General features: G+C 49.1%; 1 protein-coding gene and 1 long non-coding RNA gene across 3 annotated transcripts; both read left to right on the top strand.

The window, feature by feature from the left end:
• The first annotated feature begins 1,093 nt into the window (after positions 1–1,093).
• LOC108305002 lies at positions 1,094–11,252 on the top strand. 2 transcript variants are annotated; one of them, XR_005200419.1, is made up of 3 exons: positions 1,094–1,808; positions 1,941–2,155; positions 4,082–5,592. It is a non-coding gene; the product is annotated as an uncharacterized LOC108305002 (long non-coding RNA). The 2 variants fall into 2 exon arrangements; XR_005200420.1 differs by lacking the exon at positions 1,094–1,808 and adding an exon at positions 10,639–11,252 and having other exon boundaries at positions 1,820–2,155; positions 4,082–5,355.
• A 4,014-nt stretch (positions 11,253–15,266) lies between these two features.
• RTL6 (retrotransposon Gag like 6) lies at positions 15,267–21,059 on the top strand. Its single transcript, XM_017529503.2, has 2 exons — positions 15,267–15,550; positions 15,788–21,059. The coding sequence occupies exon 2, from the start codon at positions 16,059–16,061 to the stop codon at positions 16,770–16,772; it is 714 nt and encodes a 237-aa protein (XP_017384992.1). The 5' UTR covers positions 15,267–15,550; positions 15,788–16,058; the 3' UTR covers positions 16,773–21,059.
• The last annotated feature ends 3,128 nt before the right edge of the window (positions 21,060–24,187 follow it).

A 24,187-nucleotide genomic window follows, 5' to 3' on the forward strand; every position in this document is an offset into this window, starting at 1 on the left:
AACCTTTTGGAAGGCCGAAAGGTTTTACGGGGCATGCTGAAGGCAGCGGCCTCATTCACATTCGCATAGGAAAGAGAGACAGTCAGAGGCTGTCTCAGTTTAAGTCTGTTTACCCCCCATCCCTTTGCCTCCACTCTGTTTACTCGTGTAGACTTTGTGCTGGATGGCCCTCTCAGGGGAGATCAAAGGGGAATTACCCGTTAATTGTGTCTATTCTGGGCCCAGAAGCGAAAGCTTCTATCATCCCATAACTGCTCTTTTAACCATGTGAATTATCCACACGTGTGTTGACTTAGAACCTCTGTTGTAAAATCCTGATGGAATAAATGTGTGGACGGACAGAGGGTCTGGTCTGCTGGTTGCATGTCACCCTCTGAAAGCAGCGAATGGCCATCCCTAGCCCATGGGTTACTTATATTAAGACCAGGGGTGACTTAGAGTCAATTTACAGCTAAGTTGAATGGAGATGTGGGTGACTTGGGGATTCAATACTTGCAACTGGTGTCTGAAGTGGAGGACAGTCTTGTGGGACTGGCCCTTAACTGGTGAGGTCTGCACCAACGCCAGTATCACTGTAATGGGGCGAGAGTGCATTCATTCATCTGCCGTTGAGTCAGGGTCTGCCGGCCAGACTCCCGCAGGTGGTGGTTGACGTCTCACGCTAATTTCATGGTTTTCCAGAACACTAGTAAACATGACTATAATTCCAAGATTAAAAAAGAAAAACCCTCAGTGACAGGTGCATACCTCCGTCCATACAATTCCATCCCGATTTTTCCATTTCTTTTTGGTGATCACTATCAAGATTTGAACCCACGACATCTTCTGAATCTCACTTAACGTCACACTTCACTTTCCAAACCCTGCTTGCCATCTGCCTGCCCCTGCGCTCTCGGAGCTGGCAGGATGGATCTGAGTGGCATTGAGGAATCCAGGGTTTTGTACAGGAGCGAGAGTTTCATTTTCCCTTTAATTGAATTACTTATCACTGGAAGTTAAATGCCTCCTTCTGAAAAGCAGCCAGTTGCTGTAGACAGAGGGATGTTTGTCTCCTGAGTGATATTCCTTTTAAACACACAAATTGGTCACCAAAACTTCTCCAAGCCTCGGAAGTGCTAGACTCTCTTCTGAGAGATTTGGCAATTTCACCTGCCTTTAATGCGCTGGCAGGTGTGTGATGAGCCTGGGTCTTATACACAAAACGACTTTTTGGTCTTTTTGTCTATTATTGTAGCTCACGAAGACGCTTACAGAACTGGGAGAATATGGTTGGGATGGCCCAATGTGAAATGTATTCTGAGAAGTGATTGCGGCGGGGTGGAGGGAGTGGAGGCATCACTCAGAGACAGAGGCATTCATCATCCTGAACACCCAACCCTGGAGTGCTTCAGTAGGTCCATGTGACTGCTGTGATACTGTAATATAATTAGAAGTGTATATTTTGGTCTTTGTCCCTGCCTCCGGGCGAGGGCTCTGAAAACCCTTACAGTCTCCTGCGTGACGGGGTGCTGGGAAAACCTTTTGTGCTAACATTTGGTCTGTGACCCTGATTCCTGACAGTGATTCTGAATCCCCTGGAATTTCTGGGGACACAGAAGCATCTTTTATTCTAAGGAGGTAATGCTTGGTGGCTCCTGGCGGGGGCGGGGGGAGGTTGAGTGTTAGAAAGACCCAGACACGATTAGAAATCTGAAGCTTTCAACTCCACCTGCCACCCTCCAGGCAGGGGAGAGGGGCTGGAGATTGAGCTAATTACCGGACTTGCCTACATAATGAAGCCTGAACTACAGGGTGTGGAGAGCTTCTGGGTGAGTGAACACGTGCAGGTGCCAGGGGGGCGGTGCACCCCAACTCCAGGGTGACAGCAGCTCCGGTGCTCGGGGCCCTCCCAGGTCTGCATTGCTGTTCACCTGCATTCTTTATCATATCCTTTGTAATAGACCAGCGAGCCCAGGTGAAGCGTTTCCCTGAGATCTGAGTCCTGGCGAATTCATCGAAACTGAGGAGGAGGTCATCGGTGACTTAGAGTCAATTTATAGCCAAGTTGAATGGAGATGTGGGTGACTTGGGGATTCAATCCTTGCAGCTGGTGTATGAAGTGGAGGACAGTCTTGTGGTTCTGGCCCTTAACTGGTGAGGTCTGCACTAATGCCAGGTAAGTAGTCTCAGAATTCAGTTAAATTCTAGCACAGCCAGCCAGTGTCCAGGGAGCCACAGAATTGGTTGGTCTGGGAACACATATCTGATGTAGGAAGGGAAGTGGTGGGGTGAGTGTAGGAAGGTTTTTTTTTTTCCTTTTTGTTTTTTGAGACAGAGTTTCACTCTTTCACCCAGGCTGGAGTGAGGGGCACGATCTTGTCTCACTGCAACCTCCACCTCCTGGGTTCAAGCAATTCTCCTGCCTCAGCCTCTAGAGTTTGCTGGGATTACAGGGGCCCACCAGCATGCCTGGCTAATTTTTGTATTTTTAGTAGAGACGGGGTTTCACCATGTTGGCCAGGCTGCTCTTGAACTCCTGACCTCAGGTGATCCACCTGCCTCAGCTTCCCAAAGTGCTGGGATTACAGGTGTGAGCCACGGTGCCCAGCCTTTTCCAGCTGCCATTAAGAGACACAGGCTGTGAGTATAAAGATGCTGGGACAGATTATTGTTCCAGGATATTCGCTCCCCGCCCCCACCCCCATGAGGTATGGCACTTCTTCACCCCTTCGTGTGGACCTGGTCATGTGACCTACATTGCTTCCACTTATTGGTGTGACTTGTTTTGGTCAAATGGAAATGAGTGGCTTTGCTGCTGTAAAGACCCGAAATACACGGATGAAGTAGCCTCAGCACACTGCACTTCTGCCCCCCAGGAGAAGGGCTGCCTAAGGTAGCTGCTGCTGGTTTGGCTTGCAGCCGCAAAGGAACACAGGTGGAGCACACCTGGATTCAGCCTGCAGCTTAGGGTCAAGCCTGGCCCAATCCTTGTTCACTGACTCCTAGCTAACCATAGGCATGTGGGAGGGAAGACTTGATTATTGTTTGAAGCTGCTGAGTTTGGGGTGGTTTCTTACGCAGCATCACTGCCTGTAGCTGACTGATACAGATGCCAATGCAGTTTCAAACATAAGCCTCAAAGGGTAAGGAGGAACTGTGTGCAGTGGCTTACTCCTGTAATCCCAGAACTTTGGGATGCCAAGGCAGATGGATCACTTGAGGTCAGGAGGAACCCCATCTCTACTAAAAATACAAAAATTAGCCGGGCGTGGTGATGGGCACCTGTAATCCCAGCTACTAGGGAAGCTGAGGCAGGAGAATCACTTGAACCGGGAGGCAGAGATTGCAGTGAGCTAAGATCGTGCCATTGTACTCCAGCCTTGGCGACAGAGCAAGACTCCATCTCCAAAAAACGAAAAAAGGTAAGGGGGAACCCCTCTCCAAGTGCAGGCACTGACTTGTGACAAAGCTGCCGACGCTGTGGACAGCTCTGCAGATTCCTCATTTCCATGTGGACAACTCGTCACTTCTCCAGGCAGCCTGCAATGACCCAAGAGGAGAAACCAATGTTTGGCTTTAATATCTCATCATCTTGTCCCATGAAACCCAATTCTAAAGTCAGATGAGGTGTGCACTCTTAGGTTTCAGCCTAAATGCTGTGGTGGTACCGATGTCCACAAATTAACTGAAGCGACGAGGTTGAGGGGACACTGAGCGGGCTGAGGTCACACCCTCTGGCCTGTGCAGCTCGGTCTCCCTTGAGTAGGATGACTTGCTCATCCCACGTTTAAAATGACAATTCCCAAATCCCAGGACCCCTCTTAGTTCAGGGGGTGGGGCCACTCTATGCCCACCGACGCCTGGGACTGGCCAGGTCTTTGACAGCCCCTGTAAGATGAATTCACTGATTTCAGAAACATTCACACTTTGAACAATCTGTGTCTTAGGATTATGGAAACATTATTCCTACAGTAAACAAGATAAAAATAGATGCAGACATTAGGATGGAAATCAGGCTGGCAAAGATGGTGCATGAAACACACACTATTTCTCATCCTCCCTCTTCAAACCCACGAGCCTGACATTCGGTGGATTTTTACAGATGTTAATCCACAAGGACAAAGAGAACAGGACAGGAGGTGATGGAAGGAAGATTTGGGAAGCAGGAAGAGACACGCAGCCCCTGACCCAGCAGCTCTGAGAAAGGTGAATCAGAACAGATGTGGGGGGTATCTGAGAAGCCCTGAGTTACCCCGCAGAACCCTCTGGGAGAGGGATGAAGGGTGCCGGGCTAAGAGGCAGTCTGGCCCTGATTCTTCTCCCTGAGGCTTATGCTGGCAGAGGAAACACACATTTGGATGTAGTAAAGAAAGACTTTATTCAAAAGGACTATTGTGAGTGGGTGGAGGGGAAATATTATAACAGAACACTCTGCCCATGAGGTCTGCAAGCGTCTCCAGAGTTAGAAAGAACCATTCTTTTCTAGAGAGGAGGAAGCAAAGCTAGAAAGAGCCAGGTGTGGGGAAATGGGAGGAAGGATGGTGTGTGGCCAGGTGTGCGGCTCATCCCTGTAGTCCTAGCACTTTGGGAGGCCGAGGTGGGCAGATCACTTGAGGTCAGGAGTTTGAGACCAGCCTGGCCAACAGCGGCTGAGGAGGCACTAAGGGGTTTTCACCACCAAACGAGGAAATAAACGAAAAGAAAGAAGGCAGAGGGAAAAGAAGCAGGGCATTCAACTCGAGGAGAAATAAAGAGAATCCTCAGAGGGGATTCATGAAGACAGGTCCCAGGATGTAGAGGGTTACCAGTTCATGCTGGGACATGTCAGAGTTCTCTAGGGTAATTATCACCAGTAAAATAAAGGTGTTAGAATTCTGTTGCATATGGATATATTGAGAGGCTATTTAGACAACCAGTGGCAAATTCGAGGCTAAACTAGCCGTCATAGAATACTGCATGGTTCAGGTGTAAATAGCTTTAGGTCTTTTATCCATGTGTTATTGATTTTTGCAAAAGATGTGGAAATAAATGTGTCACATCCTCCAATACAGCAGGGGAAAGCAAAAAAAGAAATCAATGAACTGGAAACGATACCTGAAAAAATTACCCAGAACATGGCACAGTGGGCCAGAGTGGCAGGAAATCTGAAGAGGCATTGAGAGACCTAGCTAATAGGCACGGAGCACAGATTGGGAAGGGTGGACCGAGGAGGACTGACTCAGTATCCCCTGTGTTCCAGGAGGTGACGAGGGAGTCCGTGTGAGAAACATACGGGATGTTTAGACGAATTTCCAGAATGAATGTGAGACATTAATCCTTACAATCGGACCATGTAATCACTTTCAAATGGAATCAGTAAAAGAAATTCACACTTAGGTAAAGAATAACAGAGATGGGGGGGGGGATAAGGAAAGAGAGAGCGAGAGAGAGAGATGGGGAGGGAGAGGGAAAAAAAAGTAGGAGGGACCAATGGCTGGCTCTCACTAGCAAAAATGGTAGTTTGAAAATATGCATAAAGAAAATCTCTACCTAGCAAAAATTACTTTTAAGAATGAATGTATAGCTGGGTGTGGTGTCTGACACCTGTAACCCCGGCACTTTGGGAGGCCAAGGCAGGAGGATCACTTGAGCCCAGGCATTTAAGGTCAGCCTGGGCAACAAAATGAGACCTCATTTCTTAAAAAAAAAAAAAAAAAACAAAAAAAACAGGTGTGGTGGCTCATGCCTGTAATCCCAGCAATTTGGGAGGTCAAGGTGGGAGGATCACTTGAGGCCAGGAGTTTGAGACCATCCTGGCCAACGTGGTGAACCACCGTCTCTACTAAAAATACAAAACATTAGCTAAGCCACGGTGGCGGGTACTTGTAATCTCAGTGACTCAGGAGGCTGAGGCACAAGAATTGCCTGAACCTGGAGGTGGAGGTTGCAGTGAGATGAGATTGCGCCACTGCACTCCAGCCTCGGTGACCAGTGTCTAAAAAAAAGAAAAAAAGGAAAAAAAATTGAAAGTAAAATAAAGACATCTTCAAACATTAAAAAAATCTGCAGGAATTTGCCTCAAAATATCGTCACTAGAGAGAATTCTAAAAGAAAGTCAAATCAATAAGGAAGAATGATGAGCAAAAAACAGTGCTCAGGATGTGAGTAAATTAGGACAAAACTGATGAGAAAGAAAACCGACATTTTATGGGGTTTTAAAAGACGTGTGTTTACATTATTCATCAATGTTATACGGCAGGAAGAGACTGATCAGAGTTCAAGGGCTTAAGGTTCCTGTGTTGTTTGGAAAAAGAGTAAGGATTATGAGGAATCTCAGAATTCCTTACTAAAATTACTAGGGAAGCCACTAAAGGAACAAAAATGGAGGCTATAACTTCCAAATTAATAGAGGGAGAAATTGGAATGAGGAAAAAGAATTTCATCCAACAGGAGTTAAGGAAGGTTAGAAAAAAGCAGACTCGGTAGCACAATTTGGGAGCACATAATGTATTGGTGGAAATGCATCCAAATAGAACTATAACCACAGTAAATAGAAATGAAGCAAACTTGTAAGACTCTACAGTTAAAAGTATAAAGATTGTTATACTGAAATTAAAAAAAAAATCTAGTCAGGAGTTTGAGACCTGCCTGGCCAATGTGGTGAAACCCCATCTGCACTAAAAACACAAAAATTAGCCGGGCGTGGTGGTACACACCTGTGATCCCAGCTACTCGGGAGGCTGAGGCAGGAGAATTGCTTGAACTTGGGAGGTGGAGGTTGCAGTGAGCCGAGATCGCGCCATTGCACTCCAGCCTGGGTGACAGAGCAAGTCTCAATCTTGGGGGAGAAACAGGCTATTAACAATGGATACACCTAAAACATAAAGGCATAGAAAAATGGAATGCCACTTACTAAAAGAAAGCTAAGCTATATCAATATCAGACCAACTGCCTTTAATGTAAATAAACCAATTGACCAGAGACTAAAAGTGCTGCTCATAATGAACAGTTCAATTAACTAGGATTATGTAATAATTATATTTTATGTATCTAATAATATAAATCAAAATACAAAAAGCAAACATTGACAGAATTACAGAGAGAGAAATTTACTAACATATTGGGAAGGTTTAGTGTACCTCTGTCAGCCATTGATAGATTAAGAAGATAAACATTTAGAAAAGATGAAGAATATTTGAATAGCAAAATAAGCTCAAAAGGAAAACAAAAGACAAACTCAATCCAGGTAGACGTGGAGAGTTTAATAAGAATGATATTTTGCAACAGCGCCCTGATAAAACGCAGAGTTCTCACCGAGTTAAGTGATCTGTAGAGCAGAGGTGTACTTGGCATTGGTTGAGGTGAACCTGTTATTCATATTTGCATTCAAAGCATCTCTAAGAAATAGGAAAGTCCCTCTTCACAGTTTCCTTTCTTGTTAAAGAATAATGGTAAGTGAAATAATAGTTTTTTTTAAACACTTTCTTCAAAGCCTTCTTGCTTTTTGCTAATAACTCTTTGTTAAGTCCTACCCTATGTAGCTGTCAGACATGCTCACAGGCACATCGTACATTCTATGTCCTGTACTTTAACCAAGATACCTGTGCTGGACGTGCTCACAGCCATGTCCCAGCTCCCAGCCTGTGCCCCTTCCTTATTTGGACTTCCTTTGTGTTTTCCATTGCTTTTACCTGTTTAGAAAAGTTTTAAGTTGTTAGCCAATCAGGTTTTAGTTTAGATTGTGGGGTCTGGCTCCAACTAACAGAGATCAGACACAGCAGTAAGGACGACCCCAAATGCATAAAAGATAAATATGTCTGCTTTCCCTTTGTTCATTGTACTCTTGTGGCAGATTTACTGGTGAAAGTACCCTTTCTGCAGGAGGTAAAGTTGCCTTGCTGAGAGATCCTTTGTCCCATTGCTGATTTTTTTTGTGTGTGTGGCACCAAAAATTTGCATATAACCGCATTGCATTGCTGATATTTTATCAATATTTTAACAGTAGAAGCTGTTACAAATGTTTACAAATTTTTTTTATATACACAGTTCTAGAAATTGGGCTATGAAAAATATTGTGACAGAGTTAGTGGTGACTACCAAAACAGACTTCAGCCTCCAAGTTGTCCTGCCTTTGCTGGAGTCATCAGTCAGACCCTCGAAATGTGGGAGCCCTTTGTACATCAGCCTAATGTTCTGGAGAGGGACTCAACTTTTTGTAAATAAGTCCTCTAAATTTTTGTTGCATTGTTTTCAAATCTGTTGAAAATCTTTAATCAATGTGTTCAATAAACAAGTGCCAAGAATTTTGAGCTTTGAAGCTCTAGTGAATTGTAATTATCGGAAACAATTCATGCCAAGAGAGAAACATTGAATTCATTCCTAAAAAAGCAAGGGAGGAGATGAAGAAATTAAATGCTGAGATCTCCAATGGTGTACGAGGTATAATTTTTAAATCCCATAATTGTTTTTGGAATATCTCAACATGTAAGGGTAAACTTTTGATGAGATTCTTAGTTTTAATTGGAAAAATTTATATTCAGTATTGGAATGGAAGGAAATCTAGAGGGTCTACTGTTTTTGCAGCATCTAAATTTGATTAACCATTGGAAAGAATAGTCAGTTTTGGCCAGGGAGTAGGAGATAAGTTTTGGCTTATAAAAATATTTGTTGATGAAGATAATTACCCTGGATGAAGGGAGCATGATTGAATCTACGGAGATATTTGAGCTGGAATATTTACACATTTCAATTAAAAAAAAAAGAACTGAGCATATTCTCCATTAAGTAGAGTTTTTTTCTGAGCTCACCTATCACCTCAGCACCCATAGGAAGAGGATTTTCTCAATTAAAATATGGTCTGCAGAGAACAGTCAGCTAATGTCCACAGATGTAATTTGTAACAACAGAATGCAACTTTGAGTAAGACTGTAAGTGATTTTATCAAAGAAGTAAGAATAGAATAGACCATACTTAAGAAAAAAATGTTTCCAGAATAATACCAGTGGGTATTTACAGGTCCACAACTATAACAATCTTTTTTTTTTTTTTTTGAGAAGGAGTCTCGCTCTGTCACCCAGGCTGGGGTACAATAGTGCAATCTTGGCTCACTGCAACCTTTACCTCCCAGGTTCAAGTGACTCTCTTGCCTTAGCCTCCTGAGTAGCTGGGATTACAGGTGTTTGCCACCATGCCTGTATTTGCAAAGTGAATTTTTTGTATTTTTATTAGAGATTGGGTTTCACCATGCTGGCCAGGGTGGTCTTGTACTCCTGACCTCAAGTGATCCACCCACCTTGGCCTCCCAAGGCGCTGGGATTACAGGCATGGGCCACTGCGCCTGGCCCATGATATTGTATTTTTAACTTTTCTGTACATGTGTTCATTGCTAGCCTATATAAATACAATGGGTTTTTACATGTTCATATTGTATCCTACAACCTTGCTGAACTTATTAGTTGCAGGAAGTTTTTAATTGTTTGTTTGTTGTATAGATTCTTTGGGATTTTCTACATACACAATGATGCCTCTGAAAATAGGGACAGTTTTACTTCTTATTTTCAATCTGTTTGTATTTTATTTCATTTTCTTGCCTTATTGCATTGGCTAGAACTGCCAGCACTATGTTGAATGAGAACAGCAGGAGTTGACATCATTACCTGGTTCTCCATCCTAGGGGGAAAGCACTTTGTCTTTGGCCATTAAGTATAACGTTAGTTATAGAGTTTTTGTAGATACTTCCTATCGAGTTGAGGAAGTTCCCCTTTGTTCTTATTGTGAGGTTTGATCATAAATGGCCATTGATTTTTTCAAAAATATAATTCACATAACAAACATTTTAAATAAACTTAGTAGTTTTTAGCATAGCCACAATGTTGTGCAGCCATTAACACTAATTCTAGAACAATTCATCACCCAGAAAAACCCTACACCCATTAGCAGTCATTGTCCTTCCTTCCTTCTCCCCAGAAATTAATTCCTCTGGAGTTAATTCATATTATAATTATTGATTTTTCTTGACTGTTATTCTTAGCATAAGATGTCTTCATGGGCTTCAGAGTTTTGAATCTCGGGCTCGTTTTGCGTTGAAAGAGTTTGTCTCTTTCTCTCTCTTGGTACTCCCTTCTCCCATCTAGCAGTCTGGGGTGGCTCCATTTGATGCCTGGTCTGCAGTACAGAAATACACACACACACACACACATACACACATTTTATATATATACATACATACACATATATACATAATTTTGTATACATATATGTATATTATATATGTGTATATACATTTTATTGGCGATTTGGAATCCTGACCCTCTTGGTCTACTTGTTAAACCAGGGGCACGAGAGTCATGAGACTCCATCTGTGTCCTTCTTTGCCCCAGAGACACACTTTCACATCAGCTCTCACACCCCACCCCCATGAAATGACTCAATCCAATTTTTCAGACATTTTTTCTAATATAGGGGTGACTCCTCTCTCCCCAATGCCTTGGCTTTAACTAGGAAGCCTGGCTGTGTTCCCAGCCTTGGGTCCCCATTATGCCTCAGGTCCGGAGCCCTGCAGGCCCATGTCAGGACTCAGGAGTTTGTGTTTCTGGACCATTGTGAAGTTTATCTTATTTCTGAATTCACTTATATGCTTTCAGCATTTTGTTTGCATATTTTATTGTTCTGTGTTCACAGACCAGACAGGCACCTCAGAGCATGAGCCATGCCTTCATCTGGATGAGAAGACCAATACTCTTCTCCTGTTCATCTAAAAAATGCCATTAATTTTTATTTTGCTCTATTTTTACGGGCTGCCATCTAATTTTCCCTTGGAAGTAAGGTGAAATACAGGTAAGTTACAAATTTCTTCAAATGTGTTATCATTTCTGAAATTGGGGTGCACCTTATATTCAATGCACCTGATAATTTAAGATTTATGGTGTCAACCACACTTGAAATTGCAGCAGACACTTCCCTCATGTGCGCAGTATCCAGGGGCCTGGGGAGCTGCAACCATGGCACTGAGGGCAGACAGACAGATGGACTGACTCCCAGGAGTGGATGGGATTTGTCTGTGTGTTTAGAAAAACCTGGAGGGGTGGAAGGCTTCAGGCTCATATCTGCTTTTGAAGTCATTGACCTCAGTCAAGGTCAGCTCCCACCGCTATCTGATTTGGAAGGTCTCATGGAAGAAGTTTAAGGATGCAGAGTCTTCCTCATTTCCTTTTTTTTTTTTTTTTTGAGACGGTGTCTTGCTCTGTCGCCCAGGCTGTAGTGCAGTGGCACAATCTTGGCTCACGGCATCTTCCGCTGCCCAGGTTCAAGCGATTCCCCTGCCTCAGCCTCCTGAGTAGCTGGGACTACAGGTGTGTACCACCATGTCTGGCTAATTTTTTTGTATTTCAGTAGAGATGGGGTTTCACCATGTTGGCCAGGATGGTCTCAATATCCTGACCTCATTATCCATCTGCCTCGGCCTCCCAGAGTACTGGGATTACAGGCACGAGCCACCACCCTCATTTCCCTCTTGCTTCAAGCTCTGCAAGTTTTCACCTGGTCCCAAAGGGTGCACACTTTGGCACACTGGGGTACAAGTATCCTTTCCAAGGTCTGACATTGCAACTGTGGGACCAGCCCAAACTGGGCCTGAGATGGTCTAGCCTGGCTATGGTGACCCCATCATAAGCAGTCCTGTTGACTCCATCTTGACCACCCTGAGCTATAGGGCCGTCTGTTCCTGAAACTTTGCAGCCTGAGGCACCTGGTATTTTGCAGCCTATTTTCTGAGAGACAGGGCCCACTGGCCCATACATCCTGTGCCTGCAGCTGTGTCACTGCCAACTCCACATCCTGCTTGACAAACAACTTTAAATAGAATCTTTATTGCTAGGTTCCCACTGCCCTAATCTGCTTTTGCTCCTTCTGTAACAATTTGCTTTCTGCCCCCTAACCCATGAGAAGATATAAAAATGGTGACTGCCTTTTGTTCTGGGCCGAGAGGTTTGCGCACTAGCCGACTCTGGAACACGTGGCATTAAACGGACTCTCAACAAACTCAGAGTGTGGTGCTTCTGCTTCAAACTCGATAACAGGTCTAACTTGTTGATAACAAAATGTCAAGTTGCCTTTACGTATAACAGAGTCCAAAACTGCAAGTCATGCAGCATGGGCATGTGCCACAGAGAAAGCTTTGACCTCTAACAACACCCAGAACCAGTGACTCCTCCCCTTGGAACCAAGAAGACTAGGACAGGACCAGAACTTGAACACCAGAACTTATTCGCAAGCAAGGGGGCCCATCGGCTTGGAAGGTCTGGGACTAAAATCTACTTTAACATAGATTACCATATATAGTCAAACTTGAAGCCCTCCAATCACACCCCGAAAAGCCAACATTTCTAAATACTTTCTCTTGCCATCTGATCCCTTAAAACTTGCCCCAGACCACAAATCAGGGACAGATTCGAGCCCACCTGCTTTCCCTGCTAGTTAGTTTTGCAATAAAGCTTTTCTTTTCTCAAAAGCTGCTGCCAGCTGGGCCCAGTGGCTCATGCCTGTAATCTCAGCACTTTGGGAGGCCGAGGCAGGTGGATCACAAAGTGAGGAGTTCGAGAACAGCCTGGCCAATATGGTGAAAGCCTGTCTCTGCTAAAAATACAAAAATTAGCCAGGTGTGGTGGTGCGCACCTGTAGTCCCAGCTACTTGGGAGGCTGAAGCAGAAGAATCGTTTGAACATGGGAGGTGGAGGTTGCAAAGAGCTGAGATCGTGCCACTGGACTCCAGCCTGGGATACAGAGCTAGACTCTGTCTAAAAAAGAAAAGAAAGCTGCTGCTATAGTTATTGGCTTCTGTGTGCATCAGGCAGCGAGACCATTTGCTCAGTAACAACATCCTGATTCCCTAATTCTCTTGAGTGAAAACTGTAAGTCTGAGTGAGTCTAGCTCTGTCCCAGGCCTGCCTAAGGAGTGCAGATGGTTGCCAGCTTCAGCCTCTTTGAAGACTGCGTTCTCAAAAGACTGGCATGCCGGGTATTGTTATCTGAAGAATGATGAGGTTCATAAACCTGGAAAGGAGAGTTTTATTTCTCATAAAAGATTGCAGCCTGCAGGGTGGCCATTTGGACAAGCTGGGAAGGGTAGCCTCTGGCCAGAAGCCATAAACAGGCACTTCAAGGGTTGGAAGAGTAAGACAGAAGTTTATGTTGAACACGAGGGCCAAATATACATGTTCAATAAGCTACACGGGGAGGCATGAATATTTATGAGAAGAGACATATGCACATGTGCAACTGAGCTTCATGCCCCTTCATGGGTCCTGTACAAAAAATGGCAGTGTCAGCATGATCTGAGGGTGGAGTTTTCAGCCTCTGACATCAAAAGGTGAAGCAGAGGACACAAAAACTTTCACCACACATCCTCCACAGACAGGCCAGTACCACACCTTTGTGGGTGGTCTCTTATCAGGAGAGAATGCTGGTCAGTTGTTGTGTCCCACGGAAAGGGAGGGGCAGTGTCAGGTGGTTGGTTGATATCAATGTTAAAGTCTTTCAGAGGGGCTTGTTTCTGTTTGACCCTTCGGGAAAAAAGCCTAATGGTGGTTATCGGTTATGAATGGGAGGCAGATATCGAGGTGTGCCCAACCTCCCATACCATCATGGCCAGGAGTTCAGCTTCCCAGGTTTCTCTGGGGTCCCCTGGCCAACAAGGGGTCTGTTCAGTTGGTTGGGGGGGCTTAAATTTTTATTTTTATTTCTCAGTATCGTTTCTCTCCAGCCATGCCAGCTTGGAACTGACTGTGCAGAAGCGTCTCAGCAAGGTCAATCAGTTTATACCCTTCGGCCAGTGTATTAGTCTGTTTTCATGCTGCTGATAAAGACATATCCGAGACTGGGCAATTTACAAAAGAACAAGGTTTATTGGATTCACAGTTCCGAATGGCTGGGGAGGCTCACAATCATGGCAGAAGGTGAAAGGCATGGAGGAACAAGTCAGGTCTTACATGAATGGCAGCAAGCAAACTCAGAGCTTGTGCAGGGAAACTCCCCTTTGTAAAACCATGAGATGTCTTGAGACTCACTATCACAAGAACAGGGAAGGAGAGACCCGCCCACATAATTCAGTCACCTCCCAAGACGTAACTGTGGGAGTTGCAACTCAAGATGAGATTTGGGTGGAGACACAGCCAAAGCATATCAGCCAGGTATCTTCACTCCTTGGTATTTACCCCGGGGAACCCAGCAGAGAAAAGGGTGGGGATTTATATACAAGTGTAGTTTATAAAACTTTAGCATGGTAAACAAGATAAGGATCTAGCAAAAAGAGTATGGCTAAATACATTGTGGTACAGGATTTCCAAATCATGCTTCTGAACTATCTTTAGTAGGAAAATGCTCAAAATTCCATGTGCTGTTATGGTTACAAAATATTCACAAAGTAAAAAATTAATTTTTGTAGAACATATCATAGAAAAATGACTGAATGGCACTACGGAAATATTACTATTTGCTTAGCTAGGTGTGGTGGCCTCTGTGGTCCCAGCTACTGGGGAGCCTGAGGTTGGGAGGATGACTTGAGCCGAGGGTTCCAGGTGGCGGGAGCTATGATGGTGCTGCTGCATACCAGCCTGGGCAACTAAGTGAGTGTATATAAACATAAATCAGTATTTGCTATCTCTAGGTGGAGGAAGTCCGAGTAGTACAAAGGTTTTTTTACTTCTCTGACATCAACATTTGTCACATTACATTATATTTGTTACATTAAATTATATTCAAATCACAATAAGGGCCTGGCACGGTGGCTCACGCCTGTAATCCCAGCACTTTGGGAGGCCAAGGCGGTTGGATCACCTGAGGTCAAGAGTTTGAGACCAGTCAGGCCAACATGGTGAGACCCCCACCTCTACTAAAGATAGAAAAATTAGCCAGGCATGGTAGCAGGCGCCTGTAATCCCAGCTACTCTGGAGGCCGAGGCAGGAGAATTGCTTGAACCCGGGAGGCGGAGGCTGCAGTGAGAGGAGATCACGCCATTGCACTCCAGCCTAGTCGACAGGGTGAGACTCCGTCTCAAAAAAAAAAAAAGGCATAAGAAGAAGAAAAGTAAATTATCAAAGAAAACCCCATGGCTGGGAGAACACCACGAGCCGCCCTGATGAAGGCGCCGCTGCAACCACAGTGGTCCCTGATTGGCTGCTGGGGAGGGCGCAGCAGATGCCCGCGTTGAGGGGGCGGGGACTGCGTCACTTCCGGGGGGCGGGGCCTCCGCTGTCGCCACACACGCGGGAGCGGGACGTCTCCATGGCAACCAGCAGGGCCCGCGCGAGGCCCACCCGACGCCGCCACTGCGCCGGCCCCGCCCGCACAAAGACCGCGCGGTGACCCGCCCTCTGCCGCGACCCCGGCCCCGCCCCGGCCCCGGCCCGGCCTGGTTCCTGCACCTGCCGGAGGCCGCCCGCCGCCATCGCCAGCGCAGTCGCCCGGCTGTGCTGACCGGGAAGCAGTTCTCGGCGGGCCGCGCGGTGACTCATCGGCCTGGCCGCGTCCCCCGCGCGGGCCATCTTGGTCGCGGCCGGCGGCGGACGGAGCCGCGGAGGAACCGCGAGACCCCAGGTACGCGCGTCCCCTCCCCGCTGCCTGGCCCAGACCGACCCCGCCACTGTGGCGGCCCCCAGGCCCGCGGCCGCCGAGCAGCACTCCTCTTTGTTCTTCCCCGGGCGGGCGCGGGGCGGACGCCGTGGGGCTTTGTGCAGCCTCGCCACCCACGCGCAGGCCCTCCACGCCGCCTCTCGCCGCCCTGCCCGCTAGTCGCCATCGAAGCCTTAAAAACATCTTTTCTTAATCCTCCAGGGCCCAGAGCAGGTCCAGCCGCCCGTCCGGCTCCCTAGCCCGCGAGGCCTGCAGTAAAGGAGCCGCGTGGGATCGGGGCCGAAGTCCCCAGGGCCTGACCCCGCCGGGCATCGTGGGCCCCTCTCTCGGGCCCTCGGCTTGGGCTTGGGGATCTCACAGCCCACCTCCCGTCGTGCACCCCACTCTGCCCCCATTTCCACGGGGACCCACCTGGTCACCACACCCCCTTGACCCACCCGCGGGTCTCACCCGTGGCTGACCTCTGGCCAGCATGGTGCAGCCGCAGACATCCAAAGCTGAAAGCCCGGCAGCGTCTCCCAACGCCCAGATGGATGACGTCATTGACACCCTGACCTCCCTGCGCCTCACCAACTCGGCGCTGAGGCGGGAGGCCTCCACCCTGCGGGCAGAGAAGGCCAATCTCACCAACATGCTGGAGAGCGTGATGGCAGAGTTGACCTTGTTACGCACCAGGGCGCGGATCCCGGGGGCTCTGCAGATCACCCCGCCCATCTCTGCAATTACTTCTAACGGGACTCGACCTATGACCACACCTCCAACCTCTCTGCCCGAGCCCTTTTCCGGGGACCCAGGCCAGTTGGCGGGGTTCCTGATGCAGATGGACAGATTCATGATCTTCCAGGCCTCCCGCTTTCCGGGTGAGGCCGAGCGCGTGGCCTTCCTTGTGTCTCGACTGACTGGGGAGGCGGAGAAGTGGGCTATCCCCCACATGCAGCCTGACAGCCCCTTGCGCAACAACTACCAGGGGTTCCTGGCAGAGTTGCGGAGAACCTACAAGTCTCCGCTCCGACACGCGCGGCGCGCCCAAATCAGAAAGACTTCCGCCTCTAACAGGGCTGTGCGAGAGAGGCAGATGCTCTGCCGCCAGCTGGCTGCCGCGGGCACGGGGCCTTGCCCAGTGCATCCGGCTTCCAACGGGACTAGTCCAGCGCCAGCCCTGCCTGCCCGAGCGCGGAATCTTTAAGCATCTGCCACCCCTTGGTAGCGTCTGCAGCCGCCCAGGTAGTATACGCTCTTTGCTGTGTAGAAGAAATTGCCCATGCGACAGCATCACCCCTGTGTGAAGACCTCCCTTCTTGCCTCTCCAGACCTGTTCCCCAAGGAGACCTTCCTTCCATCCCTCCTGGCGCCCTGGTTGCCCACCTTGCCACGCTTCCTCTTACGTGCTAGCTTTGTACCTAACGAGCACTGCATGCTTGCCTCCCTCTTGCTGGCATCCCGGACTGTTTCAGTGACTACCACTCTGCTACTGGACACAGGGACTGGGCTGCACACTGATGGACCACGTGGGCTGACTCCTCCCCACCTGACTTGGTTCATGGAGGCTCCTACTCTGCCCTCTGCAAGCCCCCTTGGCGGCTCCGCACCTGGTTCCGGTTGACGACCTCTGGACAGAAAGAAGCCACGTTGGCCAGGCTGGTGGCTCGATGGGTGTGCCTGGAGAGAGGATCTGGCTGGGGTGGTGGCTCCATGGGTGTGCCTGGAGAGAGGATCTGGCTGGGGTGGTGACTCCATGGGTGTACCTGGAGAGGGGGTCTGGCGTCCTGCCCAATGCCCACCGGCCCTGCTAGGGCCCAGTGCAGCAGGCAGGGCCTCATCCGTGCTGTCAGTGGTGGAGCAGTCACTGCTGGGAGTGTAGTTCTGGCACTTCTGGGGGCCGGGTTCCACTCTGCACGTGAATATGCAGTCTAGGAGGCCCCATTGCTCTCACTGGGAAGGAACAATGTTGCAGCTGAAGGGTGAATCCATCAGAAGTTGCAGCTCCAGTAATGCTTGGCTTCAGCCGCTTGTGTTCTGATCGGGCCGGGGATTTGGGGAACCTGGAACTTGTCTGCTAAATAAGGTCATGGTGGACTTTCAGCCACTGGGGAAGTCCCTTAGGCTGCAGGTTCCTGCACACCCACACCTGAGGGCCATAGCAGGCTGAGGGTGGATCCCAGTGACTCCTTTTGCCCCCCAGGATCTCAATGGGCAGTGCCACAGCTGCTGATGCTCATTCAGTCACTCCTGCCCCTGCCGCTGCCCCATGTCACTGATAGTGAGCCTTGCCCAGCTTGAGACCTGTTCCCATCTCCATTCAGGTGCCACGTGGCCTTCCCTGCAGCCCCTGCAGCCACTCACACTCCATCTGTGGGTCTCCAAGGGCACCCTGTGGCATGTCCTCCCCATGCCTGGGCAATCAGATGTCTCGCCTTTGTCTGAGAGAAAACACACTCCCTTGGGAACCATCTGTAAGCACTTAGACCGGGGGGTGTCTGCCTCTGGCAACCCAGCCAGGGTCTTGGTGGCATTGGTAAAAGCAAAGAGCTGTGGACTGCAGTGGTCCTAGTGTGGTGACAGTGCAGCACTGGCATGCATGTCCTGCTTCTGAGGGACCTCATGCCTCCTCACAGGGAGATGACCAAGAAATCATTTTTCTGGCTGAGTTTGGCCATGCCCTTTGGACCGTGCTGGTCCACCATATTTCAGTGCCAAATGAACCACGTTGACATGACCTCCTGGACCACAGGGCTTCCTACCCTGGGTTCATCTGCCCGTCTGAAGGGTTCTGGCTCGGTTGCAGAAGGACAGACTCCGTACCCACCCACAGACATACATATGTCTCGGGACCCCAGAGGTTGGTCCTGGGACCTGGCCGCTCCTGAAGAGTTTTGATGGCGCTGGGAAAAGTGACTGCGATTCTGAAGAACCACTGCTTTGCAAGACCAAGAATACTGGGTGGTTGCCGGGTCCGCAGACTCCTGCCGCCCGCTCACCATCCACTCCGTTAGCCCACTTGCCCTGCTGGACAACTGCCTGAACACAGGCTTTCGGTTCCCTTGGACTCCAGCCGAGGCTGTCTACGTGGGATCATGGTGCTCATTAAGCATGAACGGAGGGAGGATGCACAGCACGGCCACCATTCCGTGAATGGGAGGGGACAGATCACTTTCTCTCTGCTCAGTTCTGTTCTGTCGCCAGCAGCTGTATTGATAAGACTAGTACCTGCCAGGGAGATGTGCCCCCAAGTGAAGGGGGACAGTGGCACCTGGGAAAACCTTCCACCTGGAAGGTTTCCACGTGGCCCAGCCCAGCCAGAGTAGGAGACCCAGCGTGGAAACGGCAGGAACTCTGTCGTGTCGCCAGCCCTGGCTCCACCCAAGTAGCTTGATGAAAGCCCTGCCGTGTTTTTGTCAGGCTTGTGCTGCTGCCCACCGCAGAGCTGCCTGGGAAAGGCCAGCCACACCCCCGTTCACACCTGCAGCCGGGTCCTTTGCCTGTGGGCGCCCTATCCAAGCAGCTGCTCCAGCTTTGTTTGGCGTGGTGGTTTGTGTTTTGTCTCTCGGTGCTCATGTGTGTGGGCTCGGGACGTGTGCTGGGGTGCTCTTAGGACCTTCTTGATAGCTTCCTGCTCTTTGGAACATGGAGCACATGAGAGAGGGTCAGGAGCTTGCCCCCCACCTTGGACCTGGAAGAAGCGCACGTTGGAGGGGTGAGGACCCCATGGTGGCTCTAGTGGAAGACACCTTCGTCCCCAGCTAAAGAGGTGCAGACCTCAGTGACGGGGGATCAGGCTGAAGAAGGTGGGAGAAGGGAGATGCTTTGTATATATTTGGGGCTTATAATGTCTCTGAATTTTAGAAAACAGGTATTGATTTATAAAAGGGACAGACAGTAAATAGTACAGGTGAAGGTAATTCTGTTTCCCTTGGTTCCGACGTTTTTTGGACTATACTGTGACTGCTGTCTGATCCACATGACACCCCTCTGCTAAGTAAGCTTCACTGCATACCCGGAAATCCCTGGAGATGGAAGTTAGTGAAGGGGTGACTCTCTGGCCCAGTATAGTGAGGCCTAAAGCATTTTGGTGACTTCTAGGAAACAGCGAAGACCTGTTTGGCCCCAGGTTAGTATGTGATGAGCAGTGAGGAGGAGTTGGAAAACAAAACCCAGGCAGTGCGGCAGGACCAGCCTGGGGCACGCGCTCCTGTTGTCACGGCGGACAGAGCCGCCTTCGGTGGGCACCACCCAAGCGGTTCCGGCCAGCCGGGGAATGAAGGGACGTGGGTTGAGCTGGGCACGTGCCGAGGTTCACTTAGGAACAAGCCCCGGGATTGGACAAAACCCATGCTGCGGCCACCCACTGGGGGCAGAGTTCTGGGTGGAACAGGGGAGAGATCGTAGCAGAGGCACCTCCGTCTGCAGCCACGCACAGCCTTAAGGCTCAGCTCACCTCTGCTTGGAGAGCGCTGGTTCTGGGGCTTAGAGAGGTAGGCACCAGGTGTGGCTCCCGGGGAAGGGAAGCAAGAGCAGCCTGTTGGGCCAGCAGAAGAAGCTCCCAGCAGTGGGGAGAAGACTGGGGTGTAGGGCCTTCCCTGCGGAACTGATAGCTCCCGCCGGTCTCTTCGGGGACCTGAGGTTGGCTGGGGTGGTAGCCGGCACAGCACAGATGTGGTAGAGATGGGAGGAAGCCCAGCTCCTCACTTCGCCTGCCTCAGGCCTTTCCAGACACAAGCACCAAACCTACTAGGTCTTCTCATTATCCATGTCAACCACATGTTAGGTCAATTTTTGCAAGTAGAGGAAAGAAGGAAGTAAAATGTCACATTTTGGTGTCTCAGGCTTCTTCCCCCAACTATAGTTTCTTTGCATTTTGTTTTGACACAGGCTGCTGTCCTCTGTCATGACACAGTTTTGTGCAGCTGTTTTCACTGAGCTGTCGTGGGCATCTCCCTGTCTGATTACTAACGTTACTTTGGAGTGGCTGTGTACTCTCCCATCGACTAGATGGACTGTGGTGCCAGTTGCAGATACTAATGCTGTCACTAACATTTCAGTTGTAAGCTGGTGAATACCTTTGTGCACAAGGCTGTCTCCCAATGTCAAGTTATTTTCTTAGGATAGACTCCCAGAGGTGGATTCTTGAATTAAAGAATATGAAAACCTTTGAGGATTTTACTGCATATTGACAAAATGGTTTCCGGAAACATTTGTGTCCACTTACTGCCACCAGCAAGGATAAACATATCCATCTTGCCAGTATTGGGAATTTTATCACCTGGCTAAATATTTGCTAATTTGATAATGAAAAAGTAGCTTTGTGTTTTAGTTGGCGTTTCATCGATTTCCAGCACGGTTGAGCATCTCTCATGTGAAGCGATTCTATTTCCTCTTCTGTGGATTGTCAATGTCCTTTGCTCTGTCTTCTGGGGTCTGATACATTTGTATGAGCTCAGTATGTATTAAAGATATTAACCTGGTGTGTGTCATATTTGCTGCAGCTCTTTCCGGGTGTTTACTTTGTGTGTGTGTGTTTTGTCTTACTGAAATTTTGACATACGTAGCCAGTCTCCACAGCACTGTGTCAGCTAGACAAGAACACGAGGCAGGCAGGTATCTGTTGTCTGCCTTGTTCATGGCTGTAGCATTAGCACCTGCAACAATGCCTGGCATATGGCAGGTACTCAGTGAAGGTTTGTTGAATTAGTTACGCCAATGGATCTGTAGCGCGTTGGGATCCACAGACGGACCCAGCAGCATGCACTCCAGAGCTCACAGGCCACAGGGAGTGAGCTGTCCACACTCAGAGCTCACGGGCCACGGGCAGTGAGCTGTCCACGCTCCAGAGCTCACGGGCCACGGGCAGTGAGCTGTCCACGCTCCAGAGCTCACGGGCCACAGGCAGCTCTCACACATTTTGTCTCAGGGTCCCCTTGCACTATAAGAAGAACTCATTGAGGACCTCAAAGAGCTTTTGCTTATATAGGTTTATCCATCAATATTTACCATATTATACATTTAAACAAAGTTTTAAAATAATCATTTTGAAAATAAAAACAAACTTTTAAATAAAAACTTTTCTCAAACAAAACATGATTTAGTGAGAAGAGGCATTGGCGAAGACATTCTGGCAAATGTCTGTCAGTCTGGCTGAAGAGAAGACAGTGGGAGTGTCCTACCTGCCATGCTCAGCCCTCCACAAGAGCGCACGCCACGGCGCTCTGCAAAGCCCACTGTACACCCGGAGATGACGCGGAGAACGCACACGACATTTTGGGATTATTATGAAAGCAGTTTTACCTCGTGGACCCCCGAAAGGGTCTTGCCCCACCTTGAGGACTGCTGCTGTAGAGAGACAAGGGTCAGCAGTGCTGCCGGCGTCAGCAGCCGTTCCTTCCGTCGCTCCACACCGCAGCCCTTTCTTCCCTCCAGATTCACAAACAGTCATTTCTGGGATTAATTTGGCATGTAATGTGAGATGAGGCTCCAAGTAGACTTTCTTTCAAAGATTTAAACAAACACCCTGAGTCCGCGCATTAAAACCTCTTTCTCTTCCTTGGTCCTGTGTGCTCTTTCCTTCGCACTGGGGAAATCTTACCTGTCGTGGGACCAGCTTTTTCCACTGTTCAGTCGATGCGTTTATCTTGCCCAGTACTTCCCTATTTTAGCTGACTTGGGTTTTATAATTGCTTTTTTTTTTTTTTTTCAGATGGAGTCTCTGTCACTCAGGCTGGAGTGCAGTGGCGCAATCTCAGTTCACTGCAACCTCCACATCTTGGGTTCAAGTGATCCTCCTGCCTCAGCACCCCGAGTAGCTGGGATTGCAGGCACCTGCCACCACGCCCAGCTAATTCTGTTTATGCTTTTAGTAGAGAAGGGACTTCACCATGTTGGCCAGGCTGGTCTTGAACTCCTGACCTCAGGTGATCCACCTACCTTGGGCTCCCAAAGTGCTGAGCTTACAAGTGTGAGGCACCATGTTTGGCTAGGTTTTATAATTTCTATTCATATCTAGTAGGGCTCTCCTGCTTCAGATTTTCTTAGCTGTTCTTACTAGATGAGCTTCAAAACATGCTACAGATTCCCCCAAATCCTGGTACCAGGTGTAGGGGCTGGAGCGGCAGAAGCGCTTTGGTGAGCTGTGTGCAGGGCACAGCGTCGTGGGCTCTGTGGAGGAACTCTGCGGTCGTGGGCTGGGTGGCCTCTCCTTCCACCCTGCAGAAAGCCTTGCCCTCAGCTTTCTCCCATCTGCTGCTCTGTGACTGTTGGCTGGTTTGGGAATGGGAGTGAAAATCAGGGTCCCCTCTGGCTAGCCCGTTGCCTAGTCAGTGTCTTCCTCCATGGGAAGGCCTGGAGTGTGCATAGTGTCCTCCTGTCTGTCCCCACGTGGCTGATCTGAGAGGTTTACAAGGACCTGGCCTTGCAGGGACTCTGCCTGATAGGGGAGGTTGAGAGCTGAGCCCCGTCCCCATCCCACTGTCTGGCTTCCTTGAGGCGAGAAAACAGATTGTGACTTGGAGCTGGGCCTCCACCCTCTGGCTCTGCCACTTGCTCTCACTTTGAGCCCCCATGGGCCCATCCTGGTGGAATTCCATCCTGTGGCCCTAAATGGCTCCCTTCTGGGGAGCCTCCCCTTCTCTCTCCATGGAATCCCCACCCTGGTGGCAGGGTGGCCCCCTTGCCTTCCTCCACTCTCCTGCACCTGCTCCGGTGCCGAGACCCCGTGGTCCTCAGCAACTCTCAGGTCAGCCTGTCTCTGTCCCCACCGCCCCTGCCCGCTGCAGGCCTGGGCAGCTGGCCTTGCTAACTGCCTCCTTTCTCCTGCCCTTATCGTTCTGCTAAGAAGGATCCAGCGTTACTCCCCTTAGGACCCTCCCTGAGCACCCGGGCTGGGTGAGGGGCCCTGTGGCTCTGCTCCTGCCCTGGCACCCCCAGGCTCACACCTAGTAAGTGATGGCCTTACGCCGTTACTGAGCCTGTCTGTCTCCCCGACCAGACTGTGCTCCTAGAGGGCAGGGCTGCTGTGAGTCACCTGCGTCCCTAGCACCTCGCCCAGAGCCTCGTGGAGAAGCCACCAGGTGTCTGTTTAGCGGTTGAGCAGGACCACACATCAGACCACAGCCGGAGTCTCAGGTCCATGTCAGCCAACCAGTCACATCTCAGCCGGCCGCCAAGCCGAGCCAGAGCCCCAGCCAGCCTCACGCCATGTTGTCCTGTTTGCTTTTCTTTTTTACAGAATGGGACAATATTCTGCATGTTTAATATGTGATGAGAACTTGCCAAGGTCATGACATGGCCTTTAAAAATAGGATTTATAAGTACATGATATCCCATCTCTGGACTGGCCATGCTTGACCCAAATGACCCCTTTCCTTTGGAAATTTGCTGACAATTTTTGTCACAGTGAACAATGCTGTGATAAACACCCTAGTCGCTAGACGACTTCTTGGGCGTAGTTTTCTGTTGCCGATGCAATCCTTTGGCGAGTCTCACAGGCTTCCTCCACAGTTACGAAGAGATTGCTGCTGATACATAGGAAAGATTAATGTTGTGTTTTTATTTGGCTGCCTCACTGGGCGTGCAGTCATTTGAAGGATTTTTCAGTTAATTCCACAGACT

Source organism: Cebus imitator, unplaced genomic scaffold (genome assembly GCF_001604975.1).
Source record: "Cebus imitator isolate Cc_AM_T3 unplaced genomic scaffold, Cebus_imitator-1.0 Scaffold59, whole genome shotgun sequence".
NCBI lineage: Eukaryota > Metazoa > Chordata > Mammalia > Primates > Cebidae > Cebus > Cebus imitator.